Source organism: Carassius carassius, chromosome 43 (genome assembly GCF_963082965.1).
Source record: "Carassius carassius chromosome 43, fCarCar2.1, whole genome shotgun sequence".
Taxonomy (NCBI): domain Eukaryota; kingdom Metazoa; phylum Chordata; class Actinopteri; order Cypriniformes; family Cyprinidae; genus Carassius; species Carassius carassius.
The window spans coordinates 10,123,022-10,140,734 of record NC_081797.1 but is presented as its reverse complement, the minus strand read 5'-3'; the positions used below and the strand labels follow the sequence as shown (position 1 = coordinate 10,140,734).

Here is a 17,713-nt window from a genome sequence, read left to right as displayed (position 1 = left end):
TTTGATTTTATATAGATTTTAGATTTATTTGTATGTATTTATGATGTTTATGTGCATATAAATGTTAATAGACATATACTTCCCTTTTATGTGATGTGTGTTTCTCCAGCTGCTCCAGGTTCTAGCACTAAGAATGTTTTCACGCGGCTGCTGAAAGTGGCTCAGCGTTACCTTTTGGAGTCTGGCAAGCACAGTGCAGCTGCCAGGTCTTCTCCTGCAAAGAGGAGCCCTGCCCTCAGCCGCCTCCCCAAAACCAGAACCTCCACCTCCTTCACTCCGGCACAGGTGCATTTCATTTTATGACCAGCATCATTTGAATAGAAAAATGACAATATGTTAGCAGCTACTCCACTATCGATATCAGAGAGAAGAAAAACATGATATATTTTTTGCTGTGCTGTCAATTTATACTAAACATATCAGTCTGAGAATGTATGTGATTCAGGGTCGAACCAGGAGGAGCAGTAGCAGGAGTTCCCAGAATTCCACTCTGGATGTGGCCAAGGAGGAGCAGCTCCCTTCTCAAGATTCAGATGGAGGTGCCACTGAAGACAGGTGTGTGAAAAAAATGAGGCTAAACAAACAGTCCCGTTTTGTGTTCAAATATAGTTATTTGGTAGAATGATTTAATTGACTGCAATACCTGCAATACATATAAACTGTTAATATAAGACACTCAAGTTTTAGGAAGCATCCCATTAAACTTTTTCATTATTTACTCCATTATTAATATTTACTCTATTGTTCCAAATCTCTATGACTTTCTTTTTTATGGAACACTAACAAAATAAATATGGAGGACCAAGAGTGTCACATAAAAATAAATTAAAATATACATGGAGCAGCATTAACTACACAGAGCCATTATTCACTGACAAGCTGCGCCAAACCACCATCTTATTAGCTTATAGTGAGGTTTTGAGTGATTTACAGATGCCCAGTTTGTGAATGATTTGCACAATCCTTACAGCTCTAGTCATCATTCATTATAATTGCATGTAAAAGAGCAGCCCGCACATTCTTTGAAATATCTTCTTTTGTTTTCCACAGAAGAAATAAAGTCATACGTATTTGGAGCAAGCTGAGGCAGTAAATGATGAACAAATAATAAGAGTTTTTATTTTTGTGCAAACTATTGCTTTAGTGGAGTTAAATACAGGTGAATATCACTAATCAGGTGCTTGCACTTTTGTTTCTTTGTCACAAAGTGGCGCAATTTATGGCTTTGTACTTTTGTCTGAGCAAGAATGAATCTTGTTCTGGAGCTTTAACTGTCTGAGAAAATGCTTCTGGCTAGTTGAGAGAGTTTTGCGTGTCTACTTACCTGTTTGCATGTGCGTGTATCTGATTATCGTGCAGGAATTTCAAGTTCACATGCACGTCATCACATTTTATTTTGAGAGCTTGTGTTTAAGCACGAGTCATTTCTATCACAAAGCTGATGGTCAAATATGTGATCTATTTGAATTATTTAGAGAAACCGCAATTTTAAATGCAATTGAGAAAGTCAAACAGTATCTAAAAAAGGCAAATAACTAAAAAGACTGATGAAAAGAGGAGAAAACAGTCTTGAACCAGCACTAACATATATTAAAAATCTTTTTAAACTACTTATAACCACCTTTACTAGACTTAATCACATTTATTGTTGAGTTAGAGCATAATATAAAATACATTACTGGTACATATATATCTTATGTAAAGTAATTAATTATGATGTTACTTAATAGACTATATAAGTTACTTGATAATAGCTCAAAAGACCATTTCACAAAAATAAATATATAAGCAAACAAACAAATAAATAGACTTTAGCATGACCCAGGACTCTACTATAACAGTTCACACTTCAACCCCCACCAATGTTCAAACCAAAACTATGCCCCTGGATTGCAACACACTCATACTCGACCAAAAATGAAAGGGCTTAATTATAATACTTAATACAAAGAAAGCATACTTGCACATGCAAACACATTTTGTTGAAGACGGAGAGATTTAAAGTAAATTATAGGTAACAAAAGTTTTCTGGTTTCACTGTTATCATAATGTGGGATAATTGCAAAATGTGATTCCTCCAGGTAAATGAAGTGGTAAAGTGACAAAATATGATATTGAGTGTTATCATAGTGACTTTATAAATTATAGACATGAATACAAGTAGCAGACCTGTAAATAGAGCCTTATTAGTGAGCAGAATGAGCCTATTAATGGTCTTCCGCTGACATCTAGTGGTTCAAATAGCAATTCCAGGGATTTGTTGTTTAAATGTACTGTTTTTCAACTTTGTAACTGTTATAGAGGCAACTAATGTCTGAGCCACATAAATCTTGCATTTTGCCTGCTTGTCTACAATCATATGACACATGCTCTACTTTCATGAAGTTTTGAGCTTTCTTTTAGAATTTATAAAGTTTTGGGTGCACAATATCAAGGCCATATTATTAAATGCCCTGTTATAACTGTTTATATGTGATCATTATTGACCTAGAGAGTCTAAAGAATTGTACTGCAGTAATTTTATTAGTTTTGAGTTTAAAAGCTAGGACTAGTTCACAAAAGTAGGTGTTTAAAATAATCTTAAATATTGAATGAACAGTTTGATTGACAGCATTGGTCCAAGAGGCAAAGTTGTTCAGAATGAGGATCTCTATCATATGATATGAAGATCTAATGTTTGTGGTGTTAATTTATAAACATGTCCTGCAATTTGAGATAATTTTCCATAGAAATATTGTGGTTTTTGAGGCCTTTTTAACTGTTATAACATCACCTATTGTCCAACCTGCATGAAACTTTGAATGCTTGTCAAGAGTCATCTGTTACATTTTCACTAAGTTCCATAAAGTTTTGAGTTTTCGTTTAGGTTTTATACATTTTTGTGTCTATATTTGCCTTATTGACCTATACAGTCTAAAGAATTATACTTCAACAGTGATTTATCAATATTGAGTTTAAAACCTAGGACTAGTTCACAAAAGTCTTTTTTTTTTTTTTTTTTTTTTTTTTTTTTTTTATAATCATAAATATTTAATGAACGTTTTGATTGACAGCAATAGTCCTAGAGGTAAAGTTGTTCAGAGTGATGAGATCTATCATATGATATGAAAATCTAGTGTTTGTGTGAATATATGGACATGTTCTACAATTTGAGGTCATTTTCTATAGAAATAATGTGTTTTTGAGGGCTTTTTAACTGTTATGGTGCTGCCTATGGTCCGATCTCCATGAAACTATGCACGCTTGTTAAGAGTCATCTGACACATTTTTAAGAATTTTCGTAAAGTTTTGAGTTTTTGTTTAGGCTTTTGGGTATACTTGGCCAAGCCCCTTTCCTAAGTGATTATTTTATGAAATAAAATAAATTAAAACTTAAATAAAAATTTAAAACAAACAAAAATAAATTCAAGCTAAATGCAAAAATACAATTAATGAAATTGACAATCACATAAAGTGACTAAAGCTTAGGTGAAAATCAAAATGAAAACTGAAAAAACATTTAAATAAAAGCTAATTAATAAATAATAGTATAGTAATAAAACTAAAATAATTTCTTCCCCAGCTGTTATTTTTTTCTTATTTAGCAGATTTTAGCAAGGTTTATGCTTAAAACAAGCAAATATTTGCCAGTTCACTTTGCAACTCAAAATAAATAGTTTGAAAATAAGTTTAATTGCCTTTCTCTTTCCCAGGTAAATTTGTTTAATTAGCTGAAGATAGCAATTTGCTGAAACATTTGCATACTTGTTTGTGTCCATCATTTTTTAATTCTCATGCACTTTGCGCACTATGCAGTTTATAAAATAAAGAATGTTTTTGTAGACTTTTCCATTCACGAGTTGATCAGTGTGCAGTTAGCCACCCATTTTTAATTATATTACATGAAACATTCTATTTTATAATTATTATTATTATTTATAATTTGATATAAATTGGGATTATGGTGTTTAGTTATATTTGCCTACAAAAAACTATATAATCTTAATATTGATATTTTGATTTGAAAGATATTTTAAATAATATTTTTAAAGAAAAAAATATTACCACAATTTAGTACTTGGAAATAGAAAAAACTAATGTTGGTTGAATGTGATCGGGACTAGTTCTAGGTCAATAGCCATTCTAATGTGTTGGATTCTGTCGGGTCAATTGTTACTCATTGTTGACGATTGTGTCTCTATGTTTACATGTATTTTGCGATGCAGTGAGTATAATTGTATTAGGGTGTGTGTGTGTGTGTGTTTGGGTGAATACAGTAAACAGGGTATATCAGGACTACAGCTGCTTCCTCTGATGTTCAGATAAATCAGTGTGTGTACGGTGTCCTGTTGCTCCAGTGTAAAAATTATCCCATAAGAAGCAAAAGGAAGTGGAAAAAGTTCTCAGTGTGAAGTTGGTTCTGATAAACTGTCCCATTATTTGTTTGTAGATGCCACAAAGTTGATGCATTGACATTTATTTATTAAAAAAATTTGTAATTTACTCACCTTTATGTGGTTCCAAACCTGTATCAGTTTCTTTCCTCAAACATGTCCATCTAGCATGTTTACATAGAAAAACAATGGAACAGCAGGGCAGTGAAATTTAAAAATGTGTTATTTGTGAATGGCCAACAGTCCAAATACTTTCTGGGATCACTGTGTGCCCCTGAGTAAGTTTGGAGTACTGATTTGTGTCTCTTCACAGCTCCAGCTCTTCGGCCTGGAGTGTGAGGTCAGGGCCCGTGGGTAAAGTGGCTCGCAGAAGGAGCCGAGGTCAGTCCGGACAAGGAAGATCCCTCCTGCTGAAGAATCGTAGCTCTAGATCTCAACAGACAGCCGCTCAAACGTTTGTGCAGCCGGAGAGCAGCAACAATGATGAATGTCAAGAAACCCAAAGCAGGTACTCAATCATTTACTTTTAAGATGAATAAATCTTTGCTTTGTGTAGTCAGAGTGAAGGCATTTCTCCATCATAAACATTTGTTTGCCAATGCTGACATTAATTACCGTATTTTTCGGACTATAAGGCGCACCTAAGTATAAGTCGCATCAGTCCAAAAATACGTCATGACGAGGAAAAAAACATATATAAGTCGCACTGGACTATAAGTCGCATTTATTTAGAACCAAGAGAAAACATTACCGTCTACAGGCCCAAGAGGGCGCTCTATGTTTTCAGTGTAGACTACAGGAGCACTGAGCGGCATTGAGCGCCCTCTCGCGGCTGTAGACGGTAATGTTTTCTCTTGGTTCATTTCTCTTGGTTCATGTCAAATTAATTTTGATAAGTCGCACATGACTATAAGTCGCAGGACCAGCCAAACTATGAAAAAAAGTGCGACTTATAGTCCGGAAAATACGGTAATGTGTTTTAACATTCTCTCTGCTTTGGGATGGGATTAAACTGACAGGTTGCCACGTTGCTTTGGTTTGGCAGGTTTTTGTATTCGTTGAAGAGGGGTTAGTTATAATGATGCTTTAATCTGGACCCAATTCATCACATTCAAAGTGATTAATGCGACCGTTTGGATTCTCTACAGCAGATAAGGATTTAAATGAAAGCACAGGGAACCATGAATGGTGAAATTTTAATGAGGTAAATGGGAGTTTTAGGAGCTTTTTTCACCTCTTTTGAGTGGCGTACCTGTGAATTTTTTGATCTCAGCAAGGTTGGTCAACATTTTTGTCAAAATAAAGCAGTTGTCGGGGCTTGTACATTTATTTAGCAAGGTATAAGTCAAAAACATATCGTATCGTATCGAAAGGTATGCAGTATATCAGCTCCGTTCTAGTTTTTTTTCTCTTTTTTTTTAGTATAAAAATACTTCAATTTTTTGGGACTTTTAGGAGCTTTTTTCACCTCTTTTGAGTGGCGTACCTGTGAATTGTTTTGATCTCAGCGAGGTTGGTCAACATTTTTGTCAAAATAAAGTAGTTGTCGGGGCTTGTACATTTATTTTGCAAGGTATAAGTCAAAAACGTATCGTATCGTATCGTAAGGTATGCAGTATATCAGCCCCGTTCTAGTTTTTTTGCTCTTTTTTTTTTTTTTTTGGTATAAAAATACTTTGATTTTTTTTTTAAGTATTAAAATCTGCTTAAATCTAAAACTGAAATGAAAAACAAATGAACATTTAAATAGAATGAAAAATAATAAAACATCCCAAAAGCACATAAAAATTATCAAAACTAAAATTGATTTGAAAACTAATTCCAATTTTTTATAAATACTATAATGGTGTCTAAATAATGCTAAATATAACTATTCTTTTTTTATTTAAAGATTAAATAATACGAAAGAGAAATAATATGAAATTAAATAAATTGTCACGACTTGTAAGTATATTTTGCAGGGTAAAAGTTAAAAATCATATTTGTTTAAAGATACACAATATATCAATATCAATAAAATTGTTTAAATTTGCATATATATAAGCCATTAAATTATATTTAATTGTCTTCGAACGCTCACCTGAAGTTAATCTTTAAAAATACTCATCATTTAAATTTGCTGAAAATGTAATCTTTAGCAAATGTTAAAATGAATATGCATTTTTCATATTGTACAACTTAATATATTAAATATTGTATATTATAATGTAGCTATGCCTAATTAACTTGCAGCATGATTTTTGTAGTGTTTTTCTTGTAATTTATTTAGACAAGTGTACATTTTAAGATCTACAATTTATTTGTTATTGGCTGTAATATGAATAATGATGGCTTTATCTGTATTGAAATTGTAATATTGTTGCGTCTCTATAGTTCTGAGTCTCTAAGTTCCTCCATGTTCACACTAAGCATGCCTTTGTCGTCTATGTCACTGGAAAAAAAGGAAGATAAAGATAGCTTATGAGCATTATGAGGATAAAAATAAATTATGCCTGCATCCCTTTTTTGAGCCCTGACCGTGTCACCGTTTTACATCCAGCATCTTTACCCTCCGGGATCAGGTGGAAAAGCAGTAGGTGTGGCGGAAAACTGAAGCAGAAGCATTGATCTCCGGTCAGTTATATCAGCAGGCTGTATTTAAACCCTCGGGCCCCCAGAGGCCAATGGCCTGCCATTTCCACTGCCCCCTTCTATGGAAGGAGCTGACACAGGAGCAGATGACTCACACCAGCTATGAAAACAAGCATCTGGCCTTTTAACTTTTAACATCCACCTTCCTGGTGCCTTTGCACTGTCCTTTGTAGCACTTGTAATGATGTCAGGAGGAGCGTGAAACTTTCCTTGACTGGGACTTTTAGGTTGTTGTGAAGGTCGTTCTCTTATGTGTGTCTCAGTGCACGTGTGTGTGTTTAACAAACATATTGTTCCTTTAGTTTCAGTATCACCTTCTGAGAATTTTAATCCTCCCGTGAACCAATAATGCAGTTAATAAGGAGTTCAAAATAAAGTTCAAAAAGCAGAATCCATGCCAGGAACATCTTAATTGCTACCTCGATGTATAAAAGTGGTCTAACTGCATTTTCTTCATTCTCATGCATAGAGAATCAGGTGGAAAAAAACAAACTTTTATGCAGGCTAACTGATTCTGGTTTCTTCCAAAAGGTTTCTTGTTTTATAAAAAAGTTCCTTGTTGCACATAGAATGCAAACATAATGAAACAAATTCAGCATAAAGAAAAAATTTAGTCATTTATATCATTGTTGGCCATAACAGGATTTCCTTAAACAGATGTGTTCCACACAGCTCGAGAATTCATTCACATATGCATATACTTTTACCAGATGTTAGCAATGTACATAATAAAACCCGCACTAACCAACAAAAGACAACAAATATATATTTAGAAAGTATGTTAGTATATTTATGGTATATTAGTATTTATATTTTAAAACCTCCATATTTTATACATACTTTAATATTTGAATGATTTCTGTATGAGTAGTTAAATCTACTTTTAACTTTTCTCCTTCTTTGAAGTTAACAGTGCTTCCAGTGGAATCATTTTTATTAGTTTTTTTTTTCTTCCCACCACAGCATGCCATCTTCACAAACCTGGCTGAATCTGTGGTGTGGTTCTTTTCCTAATCATGTGATTACCAGACGTCCCACCTCTGTAAAGAGCCAGAGTGTGGGAGGCTATGGGAAAAAGCTCTGTCCCTGTATGCCATGTGTGCGTCACGCTCCGTACGAGCAGCGGAGACATGTGATCCCATGCCCAGCGTTTGATCTTCCTCTTCTGTATCTGGTTTCCTGGGGCTCCCAGGGGAAAAGATTACAGCATATCTGGCAACCCTGCCAATGCTGTGATGGGATACATGGTTTGAAATACAACACACAATCATCTATGCGTGTAGGTTCGTGTCGGGCTGTTGGATAGGGGTGCGATAGCCATTGTCGTTCGCTCGGGTGTGATGGTTGTGCAACAACACTGAACGAAAGTAGGAAAGCTGATTAAGGAACTGCTGATCTTATCTGATCACATTCAGATTCAGGTGACCGTGTTGGTGGCTGTGCTCTAGATGTTACATAAACAATACCGCGGAAAGATCTGGTGGGATCAAATCCCAAGGGAAATACGTGCAGTATGAACTCCCATGATTAACAACACTTAGCCGGAGTGGCGTTACTTATTCATGGCTTAGCTCCTGATTTCCCAGCATCACCCTGCTGTTTAGAAGACTGCGTCTGCCCCAGCAGACTGGGTTATTAGGGAATGTTTTCAGCCATCTAGAAACCCGAGTCTGTGCGAAGTTTTTCAATTGCAGGGTCACTCGGTTGTTGTAAATATAACTTAGGTAGAGGTGAGTAATACTTTAGCTCTCTTCCAATGCAGATCTTTAAATGGACTTCTCGACTGATTTAAAGCGATCTACATACAGTAGGCAATAACTTGAAATGCACAGGAGATTTGACACTTTGATTTCAATAGTTTGACATCACAATACTGTAGTAAACATAATTAGTGCACAGAATATGCATAGAGATACATTTCACAAACAAGTATATTGAGGGGAAATTTATTTTTACGTTTTAATTTATACTTTGATGCTCGCAGTGTTTTCAGCATATGCCTCCTTACTAAATGAAGACAAATACATGAACAACATCCCCAGAGCTACTCTTGAGTCACTTCATGAGCATTTGACACTTTCATTTTAGCAAAACTGGTGTCATATCATATACACACAAACAAATCTCTTCATGGCAAAACGTCAAAATAAAAGGCCGGTTAAAGTTGAATAAATTGTGACAGAAATATATTACTTTTGTGCACTAGAATATACGTCTTAATCTTAATAATCAGACAATTTTACTTCCATGTCAGTAAACCTGTTGTGCAGCACTTAGTTTGCCAAAACAATTTCGAGGGTTTTATTTTTATTGGATTACAAGAAAGATTTAATTAGTCTTTTATGCATTCATTTTATTACTAGGAAAAAAAGTCTTATTAAATGAATTTCATAGGGCTCTAAAAATGTAACTTTTGTTCAAGATTTAATAAATTGCTGTTGAATTGTAAGTTTCATGATTTCAATAATAAATTTTATTTAACAATTAAAATGGAGTCCAGAAAATTAATTTAATATGATATTATTATATTATTATAGATATTATAATATTAATACGTGTTGAAATGTTGGATTACTGTACATGAAAATGGATATACATTGGATTACATATAAATGACAAAAAGCACCAAAAAAGTTTTAAATAACCGATGCACTACATTTTACATTTTTCATCTTCTTAAGCTGTAAAGGTGAATAGATTTGTGTGGGGAATATAGGAGAATTATTTTGCATATGCAAACTTGTACTCAAGAACCAGTGGTGTTTGGTGTCACTGACGTCAAACTGGTGTGTCAAGTTTGAATATGTGATTTAAATGGATAGTCCATCAAAGAATGTCATCTCTGTCATCATTTACTCACCTTAATGTCATTCCAACCCTGTATGTTTTTCTTTCTTCTGTGAAGCACAAAAGAAGATATTTTGAAGAATGTTGGTAACCAAACAGTTTCCGGTTCCATTGACTTCCATAGTATTTTGTGTCCATATGGAAGTCAATGGGACTCAAAATCATTTGGTTGCCAACATTCTTCAAAATATCTTTTGTATTCCACAGAAAACAGTGATTTTTGAACTATCCATTTAATGTCTCTCAGATCTCATTCTGTCTGTCATTCTCAAAGTAAGGTTTCATTATTTTGGAGTATATACCACCCCGGCTGCAAATAGAGGGATATGTCACTTATGATTACTGGTGTTTAGTGTCTAGGTTTCCAGACAGTCCATACCTGCTGTCTTCCTCTGGGTCTGGCTGTTCCTCATCTCCATTGTCCACCAGGCCGCTCTGTCTCAATGGCTCTCGCTGGGCCTCTGCACCACACAGTGCCAACAAACAGCTAAATCCAGCATGGCTAAACTCTGCAGGATAATCTGCTTAAACACAATTGCCGTAGACCCCAGAGTGTGTGCAGCGGGAAGCAGCTGCTCCATACGGACACGCAGGCTTCATACTCCCATCATATGATGGACTGCAGAGGTCTCAGGCTGTGGAGCTTGAGATAGACTCATTGTGATGAAGTGTTTTTAATCTGAAGGCATGTTAGCATGCCATTTTGCCACCACTGGGCTTGTGTTGTATGGACCTAGTAATGTAGAAGCAGATCGGCCCTATTCATAGCTCCAGCTGATGGATTTGTCATGTTCTTCAGATAGAGCTTTTTGCATAATATATTTATATGAACTAAAAAAGACAGACACATGTATATAAATAGTATGTTGTTGTATCATGTAGGCTAACCCTAACGTCAACCCTAACTTAATACATTTCAGTTCATACAAAACTAGATCAAATCCATTCAAATATTTGATTCCATTTGATTTTTGTTGTAGCCTTCATTTAATGGATATATTTTAAGTCAAAGTAGGTTCATTGAGCATAATTATTTTTTAAGTGATTTTGAGAGCAAGATGATGTTCAGCAAAGACCAAAGTGAATGGCACAGCAGGGCAAAGTGATATTTCGAGCGCTCCTGAGAGACTAGAGCGAGGCAATAAAGGACGAGAGTGCTCTTGTTGCCTGAGGTGCCTTTAGCTGGGAACACTTCATGCTGTTAGCGCTCAGTTTTGTATAGCACAAGCTGCAGGGCCCATAAGAACAGTTGTTACAGCGAGTTGTTTTTGTGGCTACGTTTAATTTAGAGGTTCACATAAGGCTACATACACAGGATATTGCATTATTGCCCTTGTTGTTTTGAATCTACGCTAGTTGTTATATTAGTTATGCAATTCATTGAAGCATGTATGTAAACATTTTTAAACGTTGTATAGTCAAACAGGTCACAGGTTCAATTTCATAAGTGAACCATGACCTGGGCTGGTACAGTACAATGCCATTATCATTGTGATCATGGGACTGTCCCTGCCATTATTGTTCTGAAAGTCATTTTAATGCACACCCTGAATAACTACCTCTCTGTGTTTGTAAACAAAGGCATGTGGCGCTGAACGGGAGAAACTTCATCACCTGCCCAATGACAGCATGTCAAGTGCGAGAATCCCAACTAATTTGAGACCTCGAGGAACTGGTCATGGAACGAAGTGTGCTCACTTCATAACTGCTCAATGAAACACCGTCATTTGACAGTTAAACAGGGCCTGCCTGACTCCTCCTCCACTGTCTCTGACCACGTGTTGCTGATATGCACTACCAACTTTATAGAAGTCATGTTAATGTATGAATGTAGGATTCTCAAAACCTCAATCGATTATTTAGGGAATGTCCGTATTTTAATGTAGCTTTTATATTCATTTAATAAAAGATTTCATAAAATAATTCATAATGAACTTATGGCTTCTTGTCTTTACTTTTTTAAGATCAATCTATCTGTCCGTCTGTCTACTGTCTACAGTATATCTAGCTATCTATCGTCTCTCTGTCAATCCTTGCTCAAGATTTTTCAACCAAAAGTTGTTTTCTCGAGATAATTGGAGTTTAATTTGCAATTCATTTTCATTTTTGGAAAACAACTACACAAAGATTGGTAATAAATAAAATAGACCTGTTAAAACATTGTATCTTGCACATAAAATGACAGAAACCTGCAAATAATTACAACCTCATTTAAAACAATTACGCAATAGTTATCTTCCTAGCTCTTTTTCCATCCTGTTAGGATTACTTTAAATTGCAAATTATGCTGATTATATAATTTATTGCTAACTTAAATTGTGTCTGAGCTTAACCAGACTACACTACAACAAGAAATTATTTCAGTTATCACACAAAAACATATTTTATTTTCTCTCCAATAGTTAATTAGCTACTTTATGTTCCTGCTGTACTTCAACTGTGTTAAATGTTTTGTTTTTCATGTGTTAAATGTCAAATAAATGTACAGTTTTAATACTCAGCCTTGGGATTACATGAGCAGTGTGGATCAATTGTATCCCACAGGCCTCTCTACTGTGGCTTCACAACATCCTCCAGTCAGAGGTTGGCAGTTGGAGTCCATGAAGACATAAAAAATAAAACAGACAACAACTTTTTTTTTTTTCTAAGCGTGAGCGAGTGTGTATGCATATGCGAGGGTGTGTCATAAAGCGTCTGACTGTCACAGCCCTGTAATTATCTGAGGTGTAGGTTTCAGATGAGTAGCGCCACGCGAGTGAGTCCTGCACTGATGTCATGAAACAGTGGAGGAGCCGGTTTTTGTTTTTCTCTCAAATCTTTTTATCTCCTGTTTCACTTCATACCCCTCGAAGGCCTTTTTATGTTTGCTAGTGAGCATATAGATTCAGTTCTCAAGCGGCTCCACATCCACACACTGTTTGACATCAATTGCAAGGCAAATTAGTAATTGTGTGCCGTTCTCAACGTGTCTGCCTGCTAAGTCAACATGGAGACCAGTGTAGGAAGGGCTCCATTCACTCACAGGTCGTGTGAAAAGCTGATTGATTACCTTAAGTTAGTCTTATCATCAGTCTTATTCGATTTAGCCACACAGAACTCACACTTTCACCGGCTCACTTCACCTCAATGCTGTTTAAGGTTTGGAGAAGAGCCAGTAGCTCAATTCACCCATCCAAAACAACTTTAATGGATTAAATTACCGTTAAACTGAATATTAATCACTAAATACTAGCTAAAATGGTTTCTTTGTTGTTGTTTTTTTAGCGTACTACAACATACTGTACACAGTGTTGCTACAAATTAAAACTAAAAACTAAACGTTAAACTGTTAAAATATTGTTCACAGTTGTAAAGAAATATTATTAGAGTATGATTGATTGACTGATTGATTGATTTGTTTATTTACGTGTCAAGCACCAAGGTGCCCAGCCCTCATGGGCTTATTAGACACTACAGTAATAATTTAATAATTATCTCCAGTTATTATTAGAGTATGTTTAAAAAATACTATTTAAGTCTTTCTACTTCAAAATCTCATATTTAATTGAAATTTACTTGCTATTTTTTATACCGGTAGTTATTTTTGGAATGTCCTTGCAATTAAGGGTACAATCTGTAAGATATTTGCAGTAAAATATCCAAAAACCACTAGGCTAATGTTATACATTTTGTCCAGCTGATTACTAACAATATCTCTAATGTTTTCAACTACTTGTAAATCATGAGAAAATTGCCATTCAAAACAGTGACATGGGGCAGTGCAGTCGCCTGTCAATGACGTTAGTTACCCTTTGTTACCGCCTTTACTGACGTAGAAACCACATGACAACAGTGTCGTGGACAAATGCGGAAGTAGCTTCGCGACCAACTTCAACTAGAAAGAGATGCCGATCTCGCTTGTTTTTTACTCGACAGGTGAGTTGTTTTGATTCGTATCTTTACAGAAAACATATGCTATTATAATGATCAACAAGATTAGTATTATGGTGCATACACGCCAAACGCAGGGCATCGCGTCTCTAGGCCCGCGCGAGGACGCGTCTGATCCATAGTCTGATCGCGTCTTAGCATTAACTTTGTATGTAATCTATTCGCGCAAATCGTTGAACTCGCGTTTAATCCATGATTTATCTTTCCGTCTGATTGATGGCCATCAGCGGTTGGGTAGAAGACAACAAATCCCATCATTCCACGCTCCTCCTCATGTACACCCGGCTGCAGCCTGCAGATCGGGGCGGGGCTGCACCTACACCTACTCTGATTGGTTCAATCATCTTTCATTGACTTACATAATAGGAAATGTGTGCGTAGTTAGTGTAGGACGGAGAACGCTGTTTAAAAAGCTAAAAACGCTGTACAGTTTTACAAAGCCTTTCCTATAATGCAGTTTTTTATTGTTAACTTGACTCACTATGTCGGATTTATTGAATCAAGAGATGTTAGCTGCTGCAAGTTTACTCTTCTTGACCAGATTAATTCACAAATTAATAATTGGGACATTCTAAAAGCACACTTAACGTGAAAGTACGTGGCTTTATGCATTAAAACAGTGTTTTAAAAAGACCAAACTCAGTAAACAAATTATTAATAAAGCATTCTTTTCACAGACAAGCAGATATGAGCACAGAATACGAACACAAAGCGTTTAATTTCCACCCATAACCTGCTTGTCTGTAAATAAAATGTGTTATTAAAAATGTTTACTGAGTTTGGTCTTTTTAAAACACGTTTTAATGCATTACACCACGTTAAGCGTTTTCCTTTTAGTCTAATGGTTTTCTATGGTAGGAAAACGCTTAACACGTAATTAAACATTGCATTCTTATTCTGGACTCGTCTGCCTGTCAGTGAATAGAATGCTTTATTATTAATTTGTTTACTGAGTTTGGTCTTTTAAAAACACTGTTTTAATGCATTAAGCCACATTAAACGTAGAATGTCCCGAATCATTCCTGCTGATTGAAGAGAATCGGCTCAATGTTCACAAAATGGATATCGGAGAAGATACCAATTTAATATGAATAGATGATACATTATAAAGTTTATCTCAATATTTGACAGTGGCTGTGAGACTGCACTAAGATAAGAGCACAATTATCATGGAATTGTGTTCGTTACTATAGCAACGGTTTACAGGTATGTCCTTTCAGAATCATCACTGGCCGATAGAAATAAAAGTTTATCGATTTCTTCACTTTCAAATAACGAGGAGCAGCATATTTTCCTGAAATAAAGGGGAGAAAAAGTCTATGTTTTGCAATGTAGTAAAGAAAATTAAAAGTTTCATAAAAATTTAATTGGCAGACACATTAGAATATTGCAGTGTCATTTATCAACTGCATGACGGATAATTATATGTAACAATCATTGTCTTGTCATGCTATATAAATTAAAACAGTAATGATACACCCCTTTCATTTTCCTTTCTCATACTCTGATGATATGAAATAATAAAATTTTCTAAAATTATTTAATTCATAATTCCATTCTTCTATCTGAAGACCTGATCGTCTTACTGTGGATAATCAACCCAATTAAATTACTATATTCGTATGTTAGCCTAAAGATCAGCTTAATTTAACAAAACAATCATTTCAGGGACATGGCGAGCTACAGGCTAATGTTTTATTTTTCTTCTTTTGTGCATTATGAAGGCTTTGTAAAACTGTACAGCGTTTTTAGCTTTTTAAACAGCGTTCTCCGTCCTACACCAACTACGCACAAATTTCCTATCATGTAAGTCTATGAAAGACGATTGAACCAATCAGAGTAGGTGTGGGGCGGGGCTGCACGTGCAACCCCGCCCCAGGTGCAGCCCCGCCTCGATCTGCAGGCTGCAGCCGGGTGCTTCTCCTCCTCCTTTCCATCTTCAAACCATGCGATTGTTATTGTTTTGGTAGTGCGGCCTCTAGTGGCAGGTCCTAAAACCTGTACCTTAAAAGAGTAAAAATAATTTAGGCCAAATATTTTTCAGTGTAGACCAGATTTTCTGAAGAAGTTGTAGGTGGTTTCCAGGTCATCGCTCTGCAGTTGCTAAGGTGTTGTGAGAGTTTTTAATGTACTGTTATGTGATTATAGTGTTCTGGATGGTTGCTAGGGTGTTCTGAGTTAAGTGTTTGTGAGGTTGTAAGTGACTGCTAGGTGGTTCCTGGTGTGTTTTAGGAGGTTGTTAGGATGGTGTGGGTGTCTGCTGTGGGATTGCTAGGGTGTAACCGGACACTTTTTTTTAAGCTGTGTTGATTCTAGAATTATTTTTTCCAATTCATTTTCACCATAATGATTTTTGAAAATTCCTCAATAAAGACTTCTAAGCATTTACCAAGCTCAGCCAGCTCTGAGATGAATCTCATTACAAACCTTGATCTGATGAAAAAACTAATCTGGATAAAAGACAAAAGGTATTCTTATGAATCACTGCAAATGACCGATTGATCAGATATAATTGGTACTCAAGGTAAAAAAAAATGTTTTCAGGATTCTCTGATGAATAGAAAATTGAAAAGAACAGCATTTATTTGAAATGGAAGTCTTTTGTAATTATAAATGTATTTGTGTTTTAAATAAGGTCTTTGTAACCATATGTAATGATACAATAGAAATGTCACAGTTCTTATCACCAGTGTCAATATCACAAAAAAAACTAGCCAAAAAAAAACAGTCAGCAATTAAATAAGAATAGCTTACAAGTTATGAAACAAAAACTACAAGTAGAACAAATAAATAAATGCTACATACATTGCATAATCAAATGTGTAAAACATTGCATATTCTTCACTCTGTAAATTATATATTTTTCTTATTTAATTTACAAAAGAGCAGTAAAAGGTTTTTTCTCTTTTGTTTTTTGATTAACAAGAATGACAGATAGCAGGAATATTAGACTGCTGTCACTTTAAGAGCTACCCGGATCCTGTATACTGTTACTGTCAAGAGGATACTTTGCATAAACAGGCATTTTGACACACAAACTTGTGTATTTAACCATTTAAAGCCTATAAATTGGCGAAAATGACTCTGTTTAATACTCCCGAGCTCTATGAGCAATGTTTTTATGTGCGCGCACGTCTCTGATAGCACTCACAAACAGTCTCTCAGTGTGCCCACATATAGCAAAAAGAGTTCTCTTTTGCTGCAGATTGCATTTCAACTGCTTAAAATCAGTTGTTTTTAAACCATAATGCTTAAATACACGTGCAAATGATATGTTTTTGTAGCATAACAACGTCATATGAGCGTGTAACCGTGATAGAGATGATCAAAAATCTCTACTGGTTAACATATTTCCAGCGGTTAATCATGCCTATCAGTATAGTGCACACCTTTAATTAATATGTATGAGGAAAAGGTTTTTTTTCAAGAATGTAGGAATACATTTGCTGTAATAAGAAATTCGATCATACACACTGCAGGTGTAAGAGGCCCCCTGAGTGTGTCACGGTCCCTGAATGATCCTGCATACCTGTGTCAACCCGCTCCCACCCATCTCCACATAATCTATTAGTGTAGTGACCTATTAAGTCTAGGAATGCTTTGAGTGAACCTCCATGATCCTAGTTCAGGATCAAAGCTGGAAGGTAAACCTGCCTGTGCACAGAGGTCAGCTTTGTTTGTATTTGAGAAACATCCCCTTCCTCCTCTCTCTAATGCACTTGTTAATGTGACGCACTATTTACATTTCATCACAAGAAACCCATTAAAGTTATTGTTTTGTAATGACAATGTGTGGGAAAACTAAAATCTGCTTTGGTCCATGGATGGGTCTTGTATCATGTTTTGCTTAAATGAAAATGAAAGCCACCAGAAAAATTATTTACAGTGAGTTTAAAGAGACAATTTACCCATAAATATGTGGAAAACAAGGA

At 35.5% G+C, this 17,713-nt stretch overlaps 1 protein-coding gene across 2 annotated transcripts in view; it reads left to right on the top strand.

Moving 5' to 3' along the window:
- Positions 1 to 11,785, top strand: part of si:ch211-266k8.4 (TBC1 domain family member 10A) — a 37,089-nt gene extending 25,304 nt beyond the window's left edge. The window contains exons 12-15 of one of the 2 annotated variants that reach the window (XM_059536501.1): positions 110 to 285; positions 446 to 555; positions 4,687 to 4,881; positions 11,433 to 11,785. In XM_059536501.1, the coding sequence (XP_059392484.1) occupies positions 110 to 285; positions 446 to 555; positions 4,687 to 4,881; positions 11,433 to 11,511 (560 nt within the window). In that variant the 3' untranslated portion in view covers positions 11,512 to 11,785. Of the gene's footprint in view, positions 1 to 109; positions 286 to 445; positions 556 to 4,686; positions 4,882 to 6,912; positions 7,517 to 11,432 lie in introns of those variants that run through there. The other variant, XM_059536502.1, reaches the window with a different exon arrangement.
- The last annotated feature ends 5,928 nt before the right edge of the window (positions 11,786 to 17,713 follow it).